The sequence below is a fragment of the Passer domesticus genome, chromosome 3 (genome assembly GCF_036417665.1).
Source record: "Passer domesticus isolate bPasDom1 chromosome 3, bPasDom1.hap1, whole genome shotgun sequence".
Lineage (NCBI taxonomy): Eukaryota > Metazoa > Chordata > Aves > Passeriformes > Passeridae > Passer > Passer domesticus.
In genome coordinates, this window is record NC_087476.1 from 91435123 (window position 1) to 91453207 (window position 18085).

General features: G+C 38.9%; 1 protein-coding gene across 9 annotated transcripts in view; it reads left to right on the forward strand.

The window, feature by feature from the left end:
• Positions 1-6234, forward strand: part of BICRAL (BICRA like chromatin remodeling complex associated protein) — a 71110-nt gene extending 64876 nt beyond the window's left edge. For 8 of the 9 annotated variants that reach the window (XM_064414370.1, XM_064414368.1, XM_064414369.1 and 5 more), the window contains 2 exons: positions 734-836; positions 1633-5342. In XM_064414370.1, coding sequence (XP_064270440.1) covers positions 734-836; positions 1633-2435 — 906 coding nt within the window. In that variant the 3' untranslated portion in view covers positions 2436-5342. Of the gene's footprint in view, positions 1-733; positions 837-1632 lie in introns of all 9 variants that reach the window. The other variant, XM_064414365.1, reaches the window with a different exon arrangement.
• The last annotated feature ends 11851 nt before the right edge of the window (positions 6235-18085 follow it).

Sequence of the window (18085 nt, forward strand, 5' to 3'; positions counted from 1 at the left end):
CATTTAAATATTTAGGGACAGGGATACATAATATAACTGTTAGAGTTCATATGGTTTTAAAACGAGCAGTTGCATTGTAAAAGATCCTAGTTGTTAAATAATAGCAAGTATTTGCAGATGCAGAGAAGATGGAGCTTGAGATTTGTTCTTTTTAGCATTTGGCATGTTGTATGGCAAATCCCATTTAGTAATTTTGAAAGGTTTATTTCACATGGCATTCAGGTTTGAAACTAGCTGCCTATGTTATGGCTTAGTGCAGTGAACATTTTCTGTGACGGATGAATCCAACTGGCTTGAAGGCATTGTCAGCAAAATGCAGCTCTGCAGCAGCTAGTTACAAGAATAGGAGAGAAGTGCAGGGAAGATGATAGGGTGGTCCCAGTTCAATATTTTGCTGGTTGATCCCCTAAAAGTATGAAGTAAAAAAATTGTGGTGTATGGTAGTAAGCATACTCAGTCCTGAAAAATTACAACTCATACAACTGGAATAGCAATTCCCTGTTTTAAAGTCTTTCCCAAATAAAATTTGCAGTACAGTGTGAGTAATACTTTGTGATTGAGTTTCAGTAGTGGTTGGGTCAGAGTCAAGACTGTTGAATTGTGAATGGTCTTCACAAATACATAATAAAAGAAGTTTCTTTTCTCTGAAATTTATCTAAGCTGTCAATGTTTTGATTTGGTACCAACATACGAGTCACTCCAGAGATTGGTTGTTTTTTTCCTTTCCCTCCAGCGGATAAATCCCTCCGCAGAAATGGTTATGATTGATAGGATGTTTAACCAGGAGGAAAGAGCATCTCTGACCCGGGAAAAGCGTCTTGCACTTGTGGATCCTGGTAAGTCATGCTTAACTTGTAAATTAAGTATGGAGTGTTTAAAAATAGTTGTGGCCACAGTGAGGCACCGATTGCTGTGGATTCCAGTTAGTGAAATACTGAATAAACATTTGCAAGATAATTCTGGAGTCATAAAAAGTTCAGCAATCCATAGACACTGTAGAGGTGAAGCAGTTATTTGTGGGGAAAAATAATTTTACCTGTTTGGCAGGGAAATATTTGATTTTCTTTTGACAACAGTCATGACTCCTGCAGTGCCTCCATCCTAGCAGGGAAGAATCGGAATTTGCTTGCAGCCAGAAAGACCAGCACTGTTTGAAGCATGAATACTCTTGTTCATCTTAATGAAGTGTTGCTCTTGGAGTGTCCTGGCTGTTTAAATGGCAGTGTTTGTAACTGGGATGTTGTTAAGCATAGCATCTGGCAACACATTAATTGTTTAAGATTACAGCTACGATTTGTTCAAAGGTTCTGCATGATCTGCATATTTTAAAAGATATTCACAGGTTGTGTAGAAAGTATTAACCTTCAGAGACCATATTTGCATATTTAGAATGCTGGGAAGTGCCCTTTATCTGGTTTTACGGTGTACATTGCGTGGGCAATGTGCTGATTAATTTAGTGCTAATCCCCTGCACTGTATGCAGTAGAACACTTAAGCATATGAACATCTTTAAAGACCCAGATCTGTAAGCTGGGGATGTTACTTGAATTTCAGTACTCAGAAACTGTGTTGGAGTGTCAGTTATTTGGATGTGTAGGTAATTTTAGTAAAATGTTGCTACTTCATTTTCAGATGGTTACCAGGCCGATTTTTGTTGTTCTGCCAAACAATTTGAGAAAACAGCTGAAGAAGCACAGTCCAGCAAAAGTGACAACCAGTCTAGCAAAACATTACCTTCTCGGAGTCAGACTACCAAAACCCAAGCCAGAGACCGACCAAAATCCAGTTCAGCAGAGTCCACAAATCATAGTAAACTTCCTATAGTGCCTAACAACATTCTGACACCACAAGAAGGAAAAGTTTCTACTAAAAAATCTGAGAGCCTCACTAAAGCTTTAAAGTTTGAAAAAGCTAATTGTTCTTCTGAGAGCCAATACATGGCCCTTTCTGAAGAAAGGATGAGTGGGAAAGATCTTGCCAAGTCCACTGAGAATTCTTCGAGTTCTGAAGACTTGTCAAAAGTAGTGTCAAGAGGCAGTCATGGAACACACAATAAAATATCAAGGAACGCAGTTCAGTCTTTCTCAAAGGTAACGTGTAATAATTCACTTCAAGACAAAACTCTGAGGAGCTCTCCAAAGAATGAGGTTTTGCATCCTGATAACAGGAAAGGCTCTGGTGAATCCCAGGAAGACTTACTGCTCAGTAAGAGTTTAGAAACTACATTTAAAAACATCTTGGAACTTAAAAAAGCTGGGAGACAGCCACAAAATGAGGCGGCAAGTAGTGGCTCGATTGAATTAGAGTTCCCTAATTTTTCACCAATCTCTTCACAAGAGAACTGCCTGGAAAAATTTATTCCAGACCACAGTGAAAGTGTTGTAGAAACTGACTCTATTTTAGAAGCAGCTGTAAATAGTATCTTAGAGTGTTAATAGTTACAGTACCATGGACAAGTTATGTTTCTCTTAGCAGAAGCAAATGTGAATGACACCACAAGTACAGCCTGACATGCATTTAAGGTTAACCTTTCTAAACTAGATTCTGTTCTGTGTTTGAGAGCAATACTCATTGTGGTTACAGTGAGATATCCAAGTAAAGTTAATCCTTGTTAGAATGCAGTCTGTTAGGGCCTTACTGTTTCAAGTATTATTATGATAGTGCTTTTGATTATTGAGCAGTGCTGCAACGTAACAGGGTTGCAGGTTGTTAGGCCCTATATAATATGGTAATATACTGACAATCACAGTCATTTGAAAGGATATATTTATTAAGAAAATGTTTTTAAAGAGTGATGGAAGCAACAATTCTCCCCTACCCTTCTCTTCCACAAATCATCAAATTTTTAGTTTTTTCTGGAAAACCCACTGTACCTCTATTCAGAAGCGATTATTTGCTTTATTAATGATTCTGTATTCTAGGATTCTTAAGTTGGAAGGAAATCATCAGTGTGTTTACAAGGCTTCATAACTTAAACTTTAAGTGCTTTTCTATTGCTTTCTGAGCAGAAACTAGTACTTGATATATTTGTAGTGGGTAACTTTAGTCTGTGGGATGATATTATATGATCTTAGTCACAGTGGCATGATACGAAGTAATAAATGCTTCACTAAGGAAGGTAGAATGGAAGCCAGTAAATAGCAAAGTGTACAGGATGAGGCCATGATAGAGCCATGAAGTTATATATATAATACATATATATGTTATCTCTGAGGAAAAGATTTTGCATTTTATAATTGGATGTAGTCAGCCTCGAGTCTTTCTGAAGTGGTATAAATGTTTTTTTTTTAATTTGTTGTTTGTTTTTTTTTAAGACCAAGTGTCAAAAGCACTTTGATTTGAAAACTGTATTTGTAGCTTATATTTTAAGAGGATGTTAGCCTTACTCTGAGTAAATTTAAAGGCCAGTGTTTATTTTTTAATTTTTTTTTTTGCTTTTTGCTGTCAGAGAATGTTAAATCATCCACCGTAGCAGTCATTATTATCAAGATATGTACAGACCAAAGTTGATCAGCAATCCCATTGTTTAAACATATCAAAAAAAAGTGTAATTATTAATTCATATTGTAAAGCCAAGTGAAACCATTGCATGGTTTGCATTTGGCTTGCTGTTGTTAAGATAGAATCTTATTATTTTATTTATTTATTTTAATCTATTACTTTTTTTTGCTGCCCATGCTGCTTTGTTCTAGTTTACTTTGGTCATGAGTGCTTTTGTGCACATAAGCGCGCTGACGTTGGTCATGTGTGTGTAGTACATATGTCTGCTCAGGAGGATACAGCTTTTGTGGTTTCTAAGGTTTGCTCATGTTCTCCCCCAGAACTTCTCCACCATTTCTCAAAAACATTACCAGCCCTTTTCCAGACTTACTGATTATGATTTTCATGGTGTAAGAGGCTCATTGTGACAAGCTGTGGTTGTCAGTCAGATTGCCAGGAGAGAAACCAAGAGGTTTTGCCGGTGTGTAATTCAGTCCATCTGAATGGCACGGAAGGAAGCAGAATTAGACACCTGGGATAGTAGAACATTACAGTGCAACTCAGTACTGAGCTACAATCCACTGTCTAACCACTAAAGGAAACCAAATCTAGAAAGCAATGAGAGAAAGATGAGCTTCCTTAAAATTCATTTCCCCTTCAACGTGAATGGAAGTACTGGTTTTATATGTTACTAATTGCCATTTTAAACAATTGTGCCAATTTTAAAATACATGTTTGTAAAAACCCAACATTCCCAAGTGTTATATGAGATATTAATAAGTATTGCCAGTTTTAAATTTTTAGTTGAGTGTCCACAGAATAGACTCTCAGGCAGTTAGTTGTTTTCTTATTGGCAAAACTGACAAGATAGTCTTCACCTATTGCCTTTTTAGATTTAATAATATTCTCATGGCTGTGTATCCTGATGCATATTTTATTTTATCATTTTGGGAATTTAATTAATTTATCATTCTGAACTATTTAGGAAGGAGAGCAGTAAGTTACACAGCTGTATGCTAACTAGTTAAATTTTTCTTTTGAGGAGAAAAAGGTGAAGTTGCACATTCATCAGTCCCCTTGCTTGTTGTACCACCTCGAAATGGGTATGGGGTTTCCAGCCTCTCTACAGCAATACAGAACTGAAGTATCAGGTTATGTGTCTTATATTGGGTCTCATTGGCAAGGGGGGACAATGGCATATAAAAAATGACAAAATGCAAAAAGTAATTGTGATTGATTTGGTCAGACACATTTCTCTGAACTGCTGAAGAGAGGAACCCCTTGAACAATCCTAGTAAGATTGATCTTAGATTGTTAATGTTCTGTTGTTCACTCCTTTGAATTCAATCCTAAAGGAATTCTGGTACGTGGTGAAGCAGTAAATGAAATAATTGTATTTTTGTGGTGCTTAAAAGAAGTTTATTAATCATATGGGCTCAAGTCCAGCAAAGTATTGTGAATATGCATGACTTTAAACATGTTTTCATTATTTTGCTGGATCAGCATTGTGATTTCAATGTTATTTAATACCGCCTAATATTAAAACAAATTTTAAACTGGCAATTAAGAAAACTATGTTCATTTCGAAGATTTTGGTATAATTTATCTGTTAGAGTAGGGAGGCCTTACAGACTGACTTCACTTAAAGAGGATGTGTCACTTATTGTCAGCGTGGTATGGACTTTATTTGCTTAAATACCTTCATTTGTAAAGTATGTCTCACTTGAAATTGCTTTGTATACATTTTGTAAAAATATTTATAAAATGTTTTGTAAAAAAAAAAAGTATAACAAATTGCAGTTTATTTTGTTATGTTGGATAAATACTGTTAAAAGACACAAGTCAGTAAATATATTGTTAATCCATGGATAGGAAATGTTTAGTTGGAGATTACAAATTGAACCAACCATTGCAATACAGCCAAAGATTTGGGAAAAAATGTCTATCTGTGATTGTCTTGATTTAACCAAGTTGAATATTTACATTTCCAAAAGATGATTGGTATCAGTTTTAAGTAATATGGCTACAAAATATTCTTACTCCTCTGCTTTTCTTGACGCAGCTCTGTTGTAATGTATTCAGTAGGCCAACTTTCCATACTCCTTATGCACTTTCTGAACATACACTGTTAGGATTTGGTTCATGTGGCATTAATATTACTGAATGTAGCTGTAAACTCCAAATTACATGAGAGCCAATGGTCCTGCCTTGTTGGTATTAGAAGTCTTGCCCAGTGAGGTTCTTGGGACATGCTCTCCTTCTCTGGTGTATTTTCACAAGGTGGGGGAATCATCTTCCTGATGCCTCAGGGAGATGGAAGATGAGAGGGCTTTTGCCAGTCAAGTGGCCACTGCATCCACACTGCGGGTTTGACTCACATCAGCTGCATTTGGTTGTAGATACCTGTGTTTGGGTATTCTGTGAGAAAATGCTGCAGTTGTAGGTGGTACAGGGAATCTTCCTACTTTTATTAGAGGGTAAGAACCTTTTCTTACTGTGATTGAATTTTTCAGAGAGTATGCTGAGAAACTGATCTAGTAAAGCTCTTATGCTTGGAACTTCCTCACTTTTTGGAGGCTGGAGTATGGGTGAAGGGCACTGCCTCTCATCTTGGAGTAGGGCCTGCACTGTTGAAAGGTAGAAATCTTCGTGGTTAGTATTTGTTATTTTGTCAATGAGACAAAATAAATACACCTTTTGAATGCTTCCCATATGGATTCAGACACTAAAATGAATAAAATCAGTTATATATTATTTTAATCTCTTGTTGGCTTAGGATGGCTAAGCAAAACACCATTCATTTTGAGGATCTGAATGGAAAAAAAAAAAAGCCAGAATCAGATTGGCAGAAGGAAAGGTAAGTGTAAACAATTTTAAAGTTAGAGGAATTCCTCTCTTCTTTTTAATACGCCTTTGATTTTTTTTCCTTTCAAGTCATACACACATTTCCTTGGAGTTTTTACAACAATGCGTTTGTCAGACAACTTCAAGAAATGGGAGAAATTGTCTTTGTACAGCTCTCACTTTGGTTGAAGAAAGTCACTGCAGAAAAGAAAGAGGTCTGGTGAAGATCTGCTCATAGCAGCTCTGGAACACAGATGCAATGCATGCACAGATTTCAGATGAGTAGTGCACTGAGTTATTTGTGATTTATGGATTGGCATTTGTGCGTGCTGCTAATCTTGCAACTGGTCATTGTATTGGACATAGAAGAAAGTGTGCATAATAATGAGTTCCAATAGGTAAACACCTAGTAAGCTAGAGGGAGCTTTCTGTTCTGGGGGAGAAAACCTGCAAAGGACACAGAGTCTCCAGCTGAAGCAATATTTTTGGTGTAAAGCAAAAAGCTTTAAAGTTACCCTGCTGTGTGCTGAGATTAAACCCCGTTTTATTTTATTTCTAGAGTCTATATCTTACCTTATGGGGAAAAAGTGTTCTATAAATGGAGGAACTAGCTGCATCAGAATTTAAGGCTCTTCTGTATTTTATTTTTTTAAATATACGTACACAAACACACACATATATATGTATATATGGAGGGTGTGGATTGACCTCCCAGACAGCTAGTGACAGAACAAAGACTTAAGCTGTGCCAGGGGAGGTTTGGGCTGGATATAACAGGAATTTCTTCACTGAAAGGGTTGTTCCTCACTGGAATGGACTGCCCAGGAAGTGGAGTCACCATGACTGGAAACCTGATATAGCTCATCTCACAGTGAGGTGTTGCTGTGTGTATCTGGGGCTGACAAATGGCCAACAGCATCAAAATGCATGGAGTTAATAATACTGAGATTGAAAAATTCCACATTACTTTCATGGCAAAATTAATCAGGGATTTTGGAAGCCTCTGTTAGCAAGCGTAAGTAGAGTGTCTCCTATGCCTGTGGAAGGCTCTCTACTGAGTGCTCAGGAACAGGAACTTGGGAACCTTCATGTCCAGAGAAGGAAATTCACATGAGGCTGAAGGAGATGAGGCTCCAGAGTTTGGAAGAGATGAGCAGGACGGTGAGTAGGTGTGCACAGGATGGATTTTTTTGGGATCTGAGATTTAAATTACTTAAACCTGATGTTAAAAGCAGAGGAAGCTTTACAGTACTGTATCAGTTGATGTATTAGATAACATAATATTAAACACACTGCTCTTTTTGCACCTGGGTGAAAAATGGATTTAGTGAATATTTTACTCAGAGGATTTGTGTGTCTTAACAGTTGCAAGGATGGGCTGACACACAGTTTGAAAGCTGTTTGTGAAAGAACATATCTAATATGCAAGGTTTGATGTTAATTTGAGCAAGAACATTGCTAAAAACTGTGAGTCAGTTCCAAAATATTGTGGAATGGGGGAGCTATTTTCATGCTTCTGAATGAATGTCATTGACAACCTAAGTCTTTGCTAAGAGGTAAGGAAGGTATGAAATCTATTTGCTACTATACTGGGTTGTTTTTCTGAGGGTGAATTAGATTAATTTTGAGTTTTTAGTGAAAACAACATACAACGTTAATGTATCTGTAGTAATTAGGATTCCCTTTATGAAAATGCAATATGTTGCTCTCCTCCATTCACAAGGGCAGTTTTAGTCCTGTGACAACCAGTCTGAGAGTTAAATCTCCCTTCCCAGGAAGCTGAGGTCTGCTTTTTTTTAAAGTGAAATATTAATACATATGATTTTGTTAAAGCTAAAAGGGAGATACCACCCCACTCTGATTTTGGTTTTTTTTTTTTATCCTTTGACAATCAAATTTTTATCTCCTAAGTAATAAAGGCATTCTTGGGTACTTCAGCAGTGTTCTGTCAGAGGTTGCATGTTTTGTTTCAGAGCCATTTTGATGAAACAGGATCCTACAAAAAATTGTCATATTTTACCCGTGCTCCCATTTTCCATACATTTTCCATAACTTTTGGAAGAATTAATATTTGTCTTTGATTTGTAAACTCTCTAGCTAAGAGACCCCCTCTGCTCTTTGCATGCAGATGTGTTTAGCATTTACCCTAATCAGAGTGAAGGTATTTTCTTCCTTACCTGTCTGGTTTGGTAGAAATAAATACCAGGGCAAGGTTATTGATGGCAAGGAAAACTGGATTTATTTACTTTTTTTTTTTTTCCATCTGCCATGCTTTTTCAGACCTGAAGGTGTTAGTAGTAGTTTTATGGCTCTTGATACCAGGGTCCAGGCATTGAAAGAATTTGAGACTGAAGACTGGATTAAACCATACCACAAATCGTGTGGCCACGAGCCTTAGAACTTTATATTTAAATACAGACCTGCTTGTTTGTCCTGCAATCCAAAAGCAAGATTTATCTTGAAATCCAGTGTTGCTGTGTGTATGCAGAGGAAGAGGAGAAGGAGCAGATGTAAATTGTTAAAGGTCTATTGGTTTTTAGAACAGAAAAAAAAGTATTTTCACTTGCTTCCTTTGTCCCCTCATTTACTTAAAATTGCAGGAGCTTTGACACTGGTGAGTTGACAGTGTTCTGTAAGAGGTTTAAAAATGAGAAGCATTGTGGAAAGCAGAATATGCAGCTCTATTTGTCTTTTCCAGGGGTAGCTCTATAACTTCAGGTTCTGTGTAAATAAACAGTAGGTTTCAGTTATCTGCTGCTAATTAGCACCCAAATTTGATTTGCACTCTCTTCAAAGGGACTCGTATCTTTCCATTTAGTTATTTGTTTCAGTGCAATGAGTGAGTGTAATTCAAACCAAACGTGGGTCAATTTCCTACTTGGAAAAAAAAAAAGTAAGGAATGTATTTATCCACAGTCATATCAGTTTAATTTTAGTTTAATGTATGTGGTGATTCACGGCCTCAGTGGGGAGGTGAATATATGCCAATCTGTGAATTGGCTTTGCCTGCTTGGCAAGTTTGTAAAGGGCTTGGTCAGCTGTAGAAGGTCTTAAATAATTGTGCCAAAGGGATGGTTCTGGTGGGCTCTGAGTAATGAGAGGAAGTTTTAACGTTTTACAGATGTAACAAAGTCTCATTGTGAAGACTTTCCCCCCCAGATATTATTTCTCTTACACAGCATCAAGCCAGTTGGTCTTTCACACAGACTGTTTTTGTTCTGTAATAATTATCCTTTTAATCTTTATAGGCAGACTGTATTTATTCCTCTGAATGTAGTGGTGCAGCCAACAGTCTCTGAGGGCATTGAAACAATGGTCTCATCCCTTTCCTTCACCAAAAGCACCTACTAAAAACTGTAAGCCTAGGGAAGAAATGAGGCAATTTAAGACATGTCTGATGGACTGGTTGACTAAAACATCAAGCAGTGCTCTGGAAGTCCTGCAGTACTATATCATGTGGACACTGCCCTGGGAAACATGCTCCAGGTGACCCTGCTTGAGCAAGGGCCTTAGACAAGATGACCTTCAGGCATCCCATTCTTCCTTAACAACTCTATGCTAATAATATTCAGTTAACATTGTGGAGAAGGGTTATTTAAGTGTGCAGCATTGGGTGCAGTTTTCAATTGAACTTTATGAGATCACACAAGTGATGGCGTGTATTGAAAAATACATTAATTTCTGCTTTTTGTGACAGTAGAATGTACTGTGAGAAAGATGTTAAAAGATTGTTACTAGTCAAATGGTTAGTATTTTACAGAAAATAACAACTGTCAGAAAAGTGGACATTGTTTTCAGCAGAGCTGTCTTGTGAATGAACATTCACCAAATGCCAGCAATACTCTGCTGGGGAGCCTCCTACATGCTGTACCTCTAACTCCAGGGAGTCATTCATAAAATGTTCACTGGATGCAGTGAATGCTCTTCATTTTAACATGTCTTGTCTCTTTTTCACCGTTAAAAATATTCTGTGTCCATCCTCATCCACAGTCTCTTTTGCCTGGTCTATTACGCACTGCTGCAGTAGCTGCTAGCTCCCCCTTCCAGTCTCGATCTCTTCCTTCAGCTCACGGAGAAAGCAGTGCTGGCAGCTGCTCTCTGAGCACAGATGGCAAACTTAGACAGTCTTTGTTCAGACACTTGAGCCTCTGCTTTTTCTGTCCTTGGGAATCTGTCCCTTGCGATAAAAACATTATTACTTCTTTGGTGCCTTTGTGGTGTAATGGATGCAGCCAGGGGGCAATCTGCCATGCAGCTGGCTGGGCACAGAGCAACCACAGCAGGGAAAAGGGTAAATCCAGCTGGGAGCTGCTGCCTGTAAAGGTGGCAGTGAAAGTGTTCCTAGCCCTGCTAATTGGTAGCAGCCATTTACAGGGGCAGGGGGTTTGGGTACATGTACTTGCTAAAAATTGTATTCAGGATTGTGCACTCCTGTTTCCTCTCCTGCATGTGGGAATGTATAGACCCTCCAGGACAGAGCCATCACAAACCAGGGACATGCAGCACTGGCTGGGTGTGGATGTCGGAGCCTGCCCTGGCTGCACTGAGCCTAACACAGGGCTCTGACCTCCTTTGCCCTCAGCCAGGTGAGTGGCTTTAGGCTGAAATCACTGGTATCCCTGGATAAAGAGCTTTTAGGAGTGTGGGGTTTGATTTGTTTTGTTGAGGTTTCTCTAACTTTCCTTTTTTCCTCAGGAGAAGGAAGAAGGAATGGAGGGCTGGTAAACACTAGAATCTGCATAAAAGCTGAAATTTGCCCTGCAGAGCATTTTTATTCTACATTTTGACTACCTTTCAGAAACAATAGTATATATAGATTCTGTAGGCCGACAGACACAATAGCACTGCAAAGTGTGAATTTCTTCCAGCTGTCTTAATGGAGTGTTGATTTTTAAACCTAATTTCACTGCTGCTTGCTATGCAATTAGCACACAGTGAATACATTGGGTTAGTTCAGCTGTGTGGTCCTGTACTTTGCGTTGGGGTGGGTGACATTAGGGATACTTCAATCAGAACATCTTTGTAAGGTAAGCAAGCAGTCAAAGAGCAAACAAAGTACGAGACAATGAAGGCCAGAATATGCCAGGAAAACTGGTGATGTTTAAATTCTATCAAAATGTGTTTGAATGAAGTGTTAATTACTCTTATAAAAAAAAAAAAAAGCCCCACCAAAAAGCCCCATCAACCCCCCTAAGTTCCGTCCCCAAAACAACTCAAACAAACAAGAAAAACTCAGTAAAAATAGAGTTGAGATGCAGGAAATTTTAAACCCACAAAAGCATTTTTTAAAGGTATCAAGTAAAGTAGAACCTGACAAATGGGCTGATCAGAAGATGAATCTGATACTGTCATGTAAACTTGAAATAAAGGAAGATAAGACAGCTGATGAAACAAACATATGCACCAATGAAATAAAACCACTAAGAATATAACAGTTCCAGAACAGCAGTAATAGAGTTATTGTATAGCATAGTAACAATATTTACTGGTACAAACTTTTGAGGACTGTGAGATGAAGAAACTCACCCTGGGGAGGATCTCCCCACTTTCTAATGATGAAGAAATTAATAAATGTTATAATTTTCCAAGTAGCTTAAGATCTGACCATTCCTTCTCAGTAGTGATCTCTAAGATGCTTCCCTGGATCTCTTGTTTATTTAATGATGTTCTTCACTAATAAGAAAAGAAGCTTTCAAGCACTTATGATAAATCAGATGGAACAGGAAACTATTTCCAAAAAATCTGCAACACTCTGAGCCGGGGGAATTTTTTTTTTTTGTTTAAATATTGCGTATTTTATCAATTTTCGGTGTCTGTGGTTTGCATGGAGATCATTCTCACGATTCTCCACGAGGTGGAGGAAGCAGCTTGTGCTGCGGGCAGCGGTGCAGGGCTCCCGCTGCTCTCCCTTCCCACTGCAGCCCCGCAGCCCCGTCCGTGGAGGGGGGATGCAAGGAAGGGCTCTGGAGCGTTCCGTGCTGGTTTGCTCCTTCTAAAAACGATAACGGGGGTTTCAGTATTACAGTTCATCAGGAGGTCTTGAAGGGCTGCACAGAATCACAGAATGTGCCGAGTTGGAGGGGACCCGCAGGGATCTGTGAAATCCAGCTGGTGACCCTGCACAGGGCATCCCCAGGGATGTGCCCGAGAGCCTTGGCCGAGTGTGATGGGAGAAGCTTGGTGCCACCTCTGTGTGCTGCCTCTCCGTGGTCATACAGCCAGGGCTGGTGGCTAAACAAACCAGCTTCTCTGAGATTTGCTGTGCCGCAGTGTGTTCAGTCCTACAGGGCTGTTTCACTGAAAAACTGCTGTTCTTTATGGATAAAGTAGGGAAAATAACAGCTGGTGTCTGTAATTAAAAATGTTGTAACTTATGCTAGATTTCTGCTAAGGGCTCTGATTTGTGAGCAGTGTTTTGGTTTTCTATTGGCTGTGGTGAGATTTGGAAAGACTTACCTTGCACAGTTATCCCTAAACTTGTCTGTTGCAGTGTCCTGTGTTTTCAGTCTTTGCAGCTCCTAAAACTCAAACTCCATTCAATTTGGAATTTCCTTTCCCTGTCTGAAGCCCTCACCCAATTGATTTTTATTTTTCCCTGTGATGAAGCATGTCAAGCCCAAAATAGAAAATACTAGTTTTAAAATTAGATTGCGGATTTCTGTTGAAAAAAAATTAATTATGTTAATACTCTTATGTGAATGACACAGTAATGCTTGTGTTTCACCTGATCATCTTATGGCAGACCACTTGACTTACTTTTCAAGCCATTAAAATGTGTTTGTAGCTGTGCTAAGGTTGTTTCAGCATTTCAGGCCTAACTCAGTTGTACCCAGGTAAAAAGTCACTGGAAAGGGATGTTACCAAAGTGGTTTGCAGTTAGTGAACACATGAGCATAACTGCAGACTGAGACAGTGAATTGCTTGGAAAGAGGTGTTGAGGAGCCATTTCATCCTCCATACCTGATGCTCTGAGCCTGTCCTGTTCTTGGCAGAAGCCTGCTGAAGATTGCTGTTGTGAGCTTGCACAAAAGACCCTTTTGCTTCCTTTTAGCCCAAACATTTTCTGCCAGCTGCTTGCCTCTGTGCTCCCACAAGCATTGTGTTGCCATAAATGAAGCATCTGAGAGCTGCAGTGTGAGGTTAGAAAGAACTGGGATGCAAGGAAGGTGTGGACTTCATAAATAGTATTGTATCAGGGGAAATATCCATGAAGACATTATTAAATGTAGGAAAGAGTGTATTCTATTATGTCCCAAAACTTTTATTTTCCAGAGGGAAGGGAAAATTGTTGGTTGGTTTATTGATTCTTGGTTTTGTTTGTTTTTTTCCTTTACTGATATTATTTGTACCACTTCCTTAAAGGAAATACAGATTTATTTTTTTTTGGCTAAGTACATGGAAGTTTCTTCCAGCATAGCCTTGCCAGTTAGAGCTGTAATTTCTTCTTGTTTCTGACTGATACACCTATGAAAGTAACTCATCTAGCTCACAGGCATGACTTTGAAATTTCTAAAAATTTGGGTTTGTGATCTCTACTTCAGGTGAGGTTTGGTCTCTCCTCCTTTATATGTGTTACCTTGTGACAAGCTAAATAATCGTAACATAAACTTCTCAAAACAGTTTACAGGATCAAGCTTTGCCAGCTTCTGTGACAGCTGAAAGAATGTGTTTTGTTATTGAGGACTCAATTGATTCAGTGGCAATCTGTTAGTGTGGTAAAGCAGTCAGATGACCAGGCTCCAATTCCTCTTGAGAAGCTTAAAATTCAGGTGACCATACTTAAGATTCTATTAATCTTAGCTTTGGTAATGTGGAAATTTAATGGTAATATGCTTTCTCTGGGTGGAGAGGTAAGTGTATGGGAGCACCCTCTAAATTACTTGAAGAAAACCCACATTTGATCTGAAGTACATAAACCTGGCTAGAGATAGCTGATCTCTGGAGCTGTGCTAAATTATGTGAGCTATCTGTCCCCAAAGAGGCAAAACTTATCTCCTGAGTCCTGAGGGGATGTTGGCTTTGCTATTTTATTTTTGATAGAGGACTCAAGTTAGGCAATATCTTTATGGGAAGCAGGGTGGGACAGCAGTCTCCTTAAAGCTTCACTCTTAAGGTAAAGAGTTTCCTCTCTGAGTGATGAGGAGAGGGACCACCTTAAATTCTCTGGCAGCAGCAGATTCAGAGCAAAACCCAGTGAGGAGCTGCAGAGAAAGCTCTGTGGCTTCCTTAGTGGGAGCAAGGACCAGCCCAAGGGGCTCTCCCTGGCGAGGGATGGTCCCTTGCTGATCCATGCTCAGGGATACACAGCAGTGCAGCCTCTCAGGAGGTGCTTCCTGGAATGAGCCAGCAGCCTGCTCAGCCTGGGCTGCTGCTCCTGCTCCCTTGCTGGTGGGCCTGCCAGGGAGAGGGGTTCCCTTCTCTGCCCAGTCATGGCCATCTCTCCACCCCTGTTTTCATGGAGAATTGCTATAAAATGGGGCAATAACAATCTATAGGAATCAAATTTTACTGTCACAGGTCTTATCTCCAGCAGATACAAGTGAGTGTGGCATGAACACTGTCTCTTCCTTTTGGAATGAACAGTTTAGTAGCTCAAACTGGGACCAGTCTCCTGATACAGGCATATCTCTGTCTTGAGGACTGCAGGGCTTTTTTTGCCTGTGGAATTCATGAATCTGATAACTATTCCCCTTTACCACAAAAAAAATTCTATAATTTCTAATATTTTAAAAATCTTTATCATCCTCCTTCTCTTTGGTGGTAGCTCAGGCTGACTGGAAAAAAAACCCCAATCTACAAAACATGTGGTGAAGTGAAAAATACACCAAAATTTCACTTCAATGCTCTGGCCAAATCTATCTTATGGGAGTTGCTACTCTAGCTTGCTCTGTGCTGGAGAGACATTTTTCTCTTCTTCACTTGTGCTGCAAAACTGTGCTTCCTCTTACACTGAGGCCAAGCACATCCTGAGAAAAAACTGCTTGGTTTGCCAAACATGCAGCTGATGACACGTGTATTTATGCTCCCTGGCAAACTGAGTTAAACAAACAGGGACTAAGTTGGGCAGACATTATAGGAGGTAATACTTCATTATAACTCAGCTATGAGCTGCTTATTCTTCTTCCCAATTATGGCATCCCCATGCATGGCTTTCCCGAGAGGAGAGTATTCTGGGGAAAAACAAATTGCAGCATATAAAACCTTGGGAGTGCAGTAACTGTACAGGAAGGGACAGTAGCTGGAGTGAGGGGTCTGAGCACATGTAATTTTGTCTCTTTTTGTTCAAAGCATGGTTGTTTCTACCTCAGATACAAAACTGTTAAATTAATTCCTGAAAACTCAGTTTCTCGGTTTACAGTGTGCCTGAATTCAAGCCGTGTTTCAGTAACATCAGGTTCTGTGCAAATAAACAGTAGGTTTCAATTGTCTGCTGCTAATTATCACCTAAATTTGATTTGCACGCTCTTCAAAGGGACTCATATCTTTCCATTTAGTTATTTGTTTCAGTGCGATGAATCTTTAATTTAAACCAAACGTGGGTCAATTTCCAACTGGAAAAAAAAATGCGAGGAATGTGTTTATCCATGGTCATATCAGTGTCTCTCTTTAGTTTAATATATGTGGTGATTCATGGCCTCAGTGGGGAGGTGAATTTGTGTCAATCTGTGAATTGGCTTTGCCTGTTTGGCAAGTTTGTAAAGTCAGTTGTAGAAGGTCTTAAATAATTGTTCCTAATGGGATGGTTCTGGTGGGCTTTAGAATAAGGAGTGCAAGCCCTGAAGTTACACAGGCACAGAAAAATCTTGTTAGGCTTCAATTCCCATCCTACCTATAAAAAGCTGTCTGTGTGAGGATGAAATAGAGAGATGGGGTAATGGGATCTAGACCCTTTCCTACTGCTTTGAATCTCAAAAAGGCGTGTGTTAGATTTTACACAGGCTCCTTGGTTGTCACCGTGACCCTCTGGCTTTTGCACCACCAGAAAATTTCAGTCACAGAACTGAAGGATTTCTGGACATTTTTCTTTTAAAAATAAACGGAAAGCACCGAATGTAAGTAAGAGGGCTACAGCAACAAGAAAATTTCATTGTAATAAATACCACATGTGATCACGATTTACGAAGCAGACAATAAAGAGTAATTTAAAAAGAGAAATCCTTCTATTCTCTTTCATGTGGCTAAAAGCAGCATAATTTCTGGCTGTCTTTACTGGAGATTTATTCAAAGATTTAACACCCCCTTCTGTTTTTCTTCTCCTGGAAGCTCAGAGGAGGACACTTTATTAACTTGCTATTCTTTAGATTCACATCTGACCTCTGATTTCTTTTAACATGGAGATAGTTGGTAGGAGTTTAGAATTTATTATTTTTTATAAATGTAAAGAATACTTTCAAAATATTTCAGTAGTATCATGTTGTGTTTCCTGCAGTTTTTTAAGATTTTTTTTTTTCTAGTGACTGGAGTAAATACTAGTATTTTTGAAAAGTCCATGGATACTGAAAGCACCTTCTCAAATTCTGTATATTGTCTTTTGATACTTTAAAGATAGGTTATCTAACACCTCTGCAAAAGAAAAACCTGTTTTGATTTGGTGTCAAACAGTGTGAACTGCTGACCTAATGTAAAAAATATTGCTGTTGAGTGGAGGAAAGATTTCAACTTTATAGCAAGTATTTCTTACACCTCGCTGCTCTGGGCTTCTGTCAGTCCCAGTAAAAATCAGGGTGCTCCTGTAGTGGAGCTATTATTACAAAATGAACATCCATGTGCATTTTTACTGTGACTGTATCTGTAGGGCACATCTCAACAGGGTTTGATACAGGGAATTCTTTGTCACATGGACACATTTTCTGTTTCTGGATTCCAGTGTGGTGTGACTGGTTAATCTCCATAGTATTTTTATGGTTTATTTTCAATCCTGCCAAATCAAATCCAAATAGCTGTATGTTTTCTTCCTATAATGGAGGTAGAGTATGTTCTGGTATGATTGGTGCAGCATACAAGACACATTACAATTTATAGGATAGAGGATTTATATTTAGGTTGTCTCAACATTTGTTGACAAAGATGAGGGGTCCTATGGTTTAGAAGACCCCAAAGTAAAAATAAACTCTGGAACAAGTTCTTTCCTGTCACAATAGAAGTGGAATAAATCTTAAGATAACAATATTCAGATTCATAGATGTATTTAATGTACATTTCTGTGTGTGTTTTGTAAGGTTTGGTTGTGATGCTCGTAGACACCTCTTGTTTCCTAATATCTGTGTGTATTTGGCCTTGGTGATGAGCAGCAACATGAGAAAAGCTTTGCTTTTCTATATTCATAGGGTTTTCAGGTGATGTATTAAAATTATTTGTCTCAGAGTGAAGCCCTAAATAAATGATTACCTCTGTGCAGAGATTTTGAGAGTGGATGGTGGTGGGCTTTTTAAAGTTCTTCAGTGCTCTGACTATAATTTTCATAGAGCTGGAGTTCACTTTAGCAGAATCTGAGCATTCACCTTTTTAAGGATGATCTGTCTGCAGATTTTCTGCCTGGAATAATGTTTATACCACATGAAGCATGACAGCTTTGCTAAAATATCTTTGAATGATGCTGTTTTGTGGGAGTTTCTCTGTTCCCATCCTCAGGTCTCCAACACCTCTGAGTTGAGACTCTGGAAACTTGTGAATATGATTGATACTGTTTGAAATGCCAGTTTCAAATGAACATATTGGCTTTTTATTTTGCCTTGCACAGTCTAATTTCACAGTTCTCCCT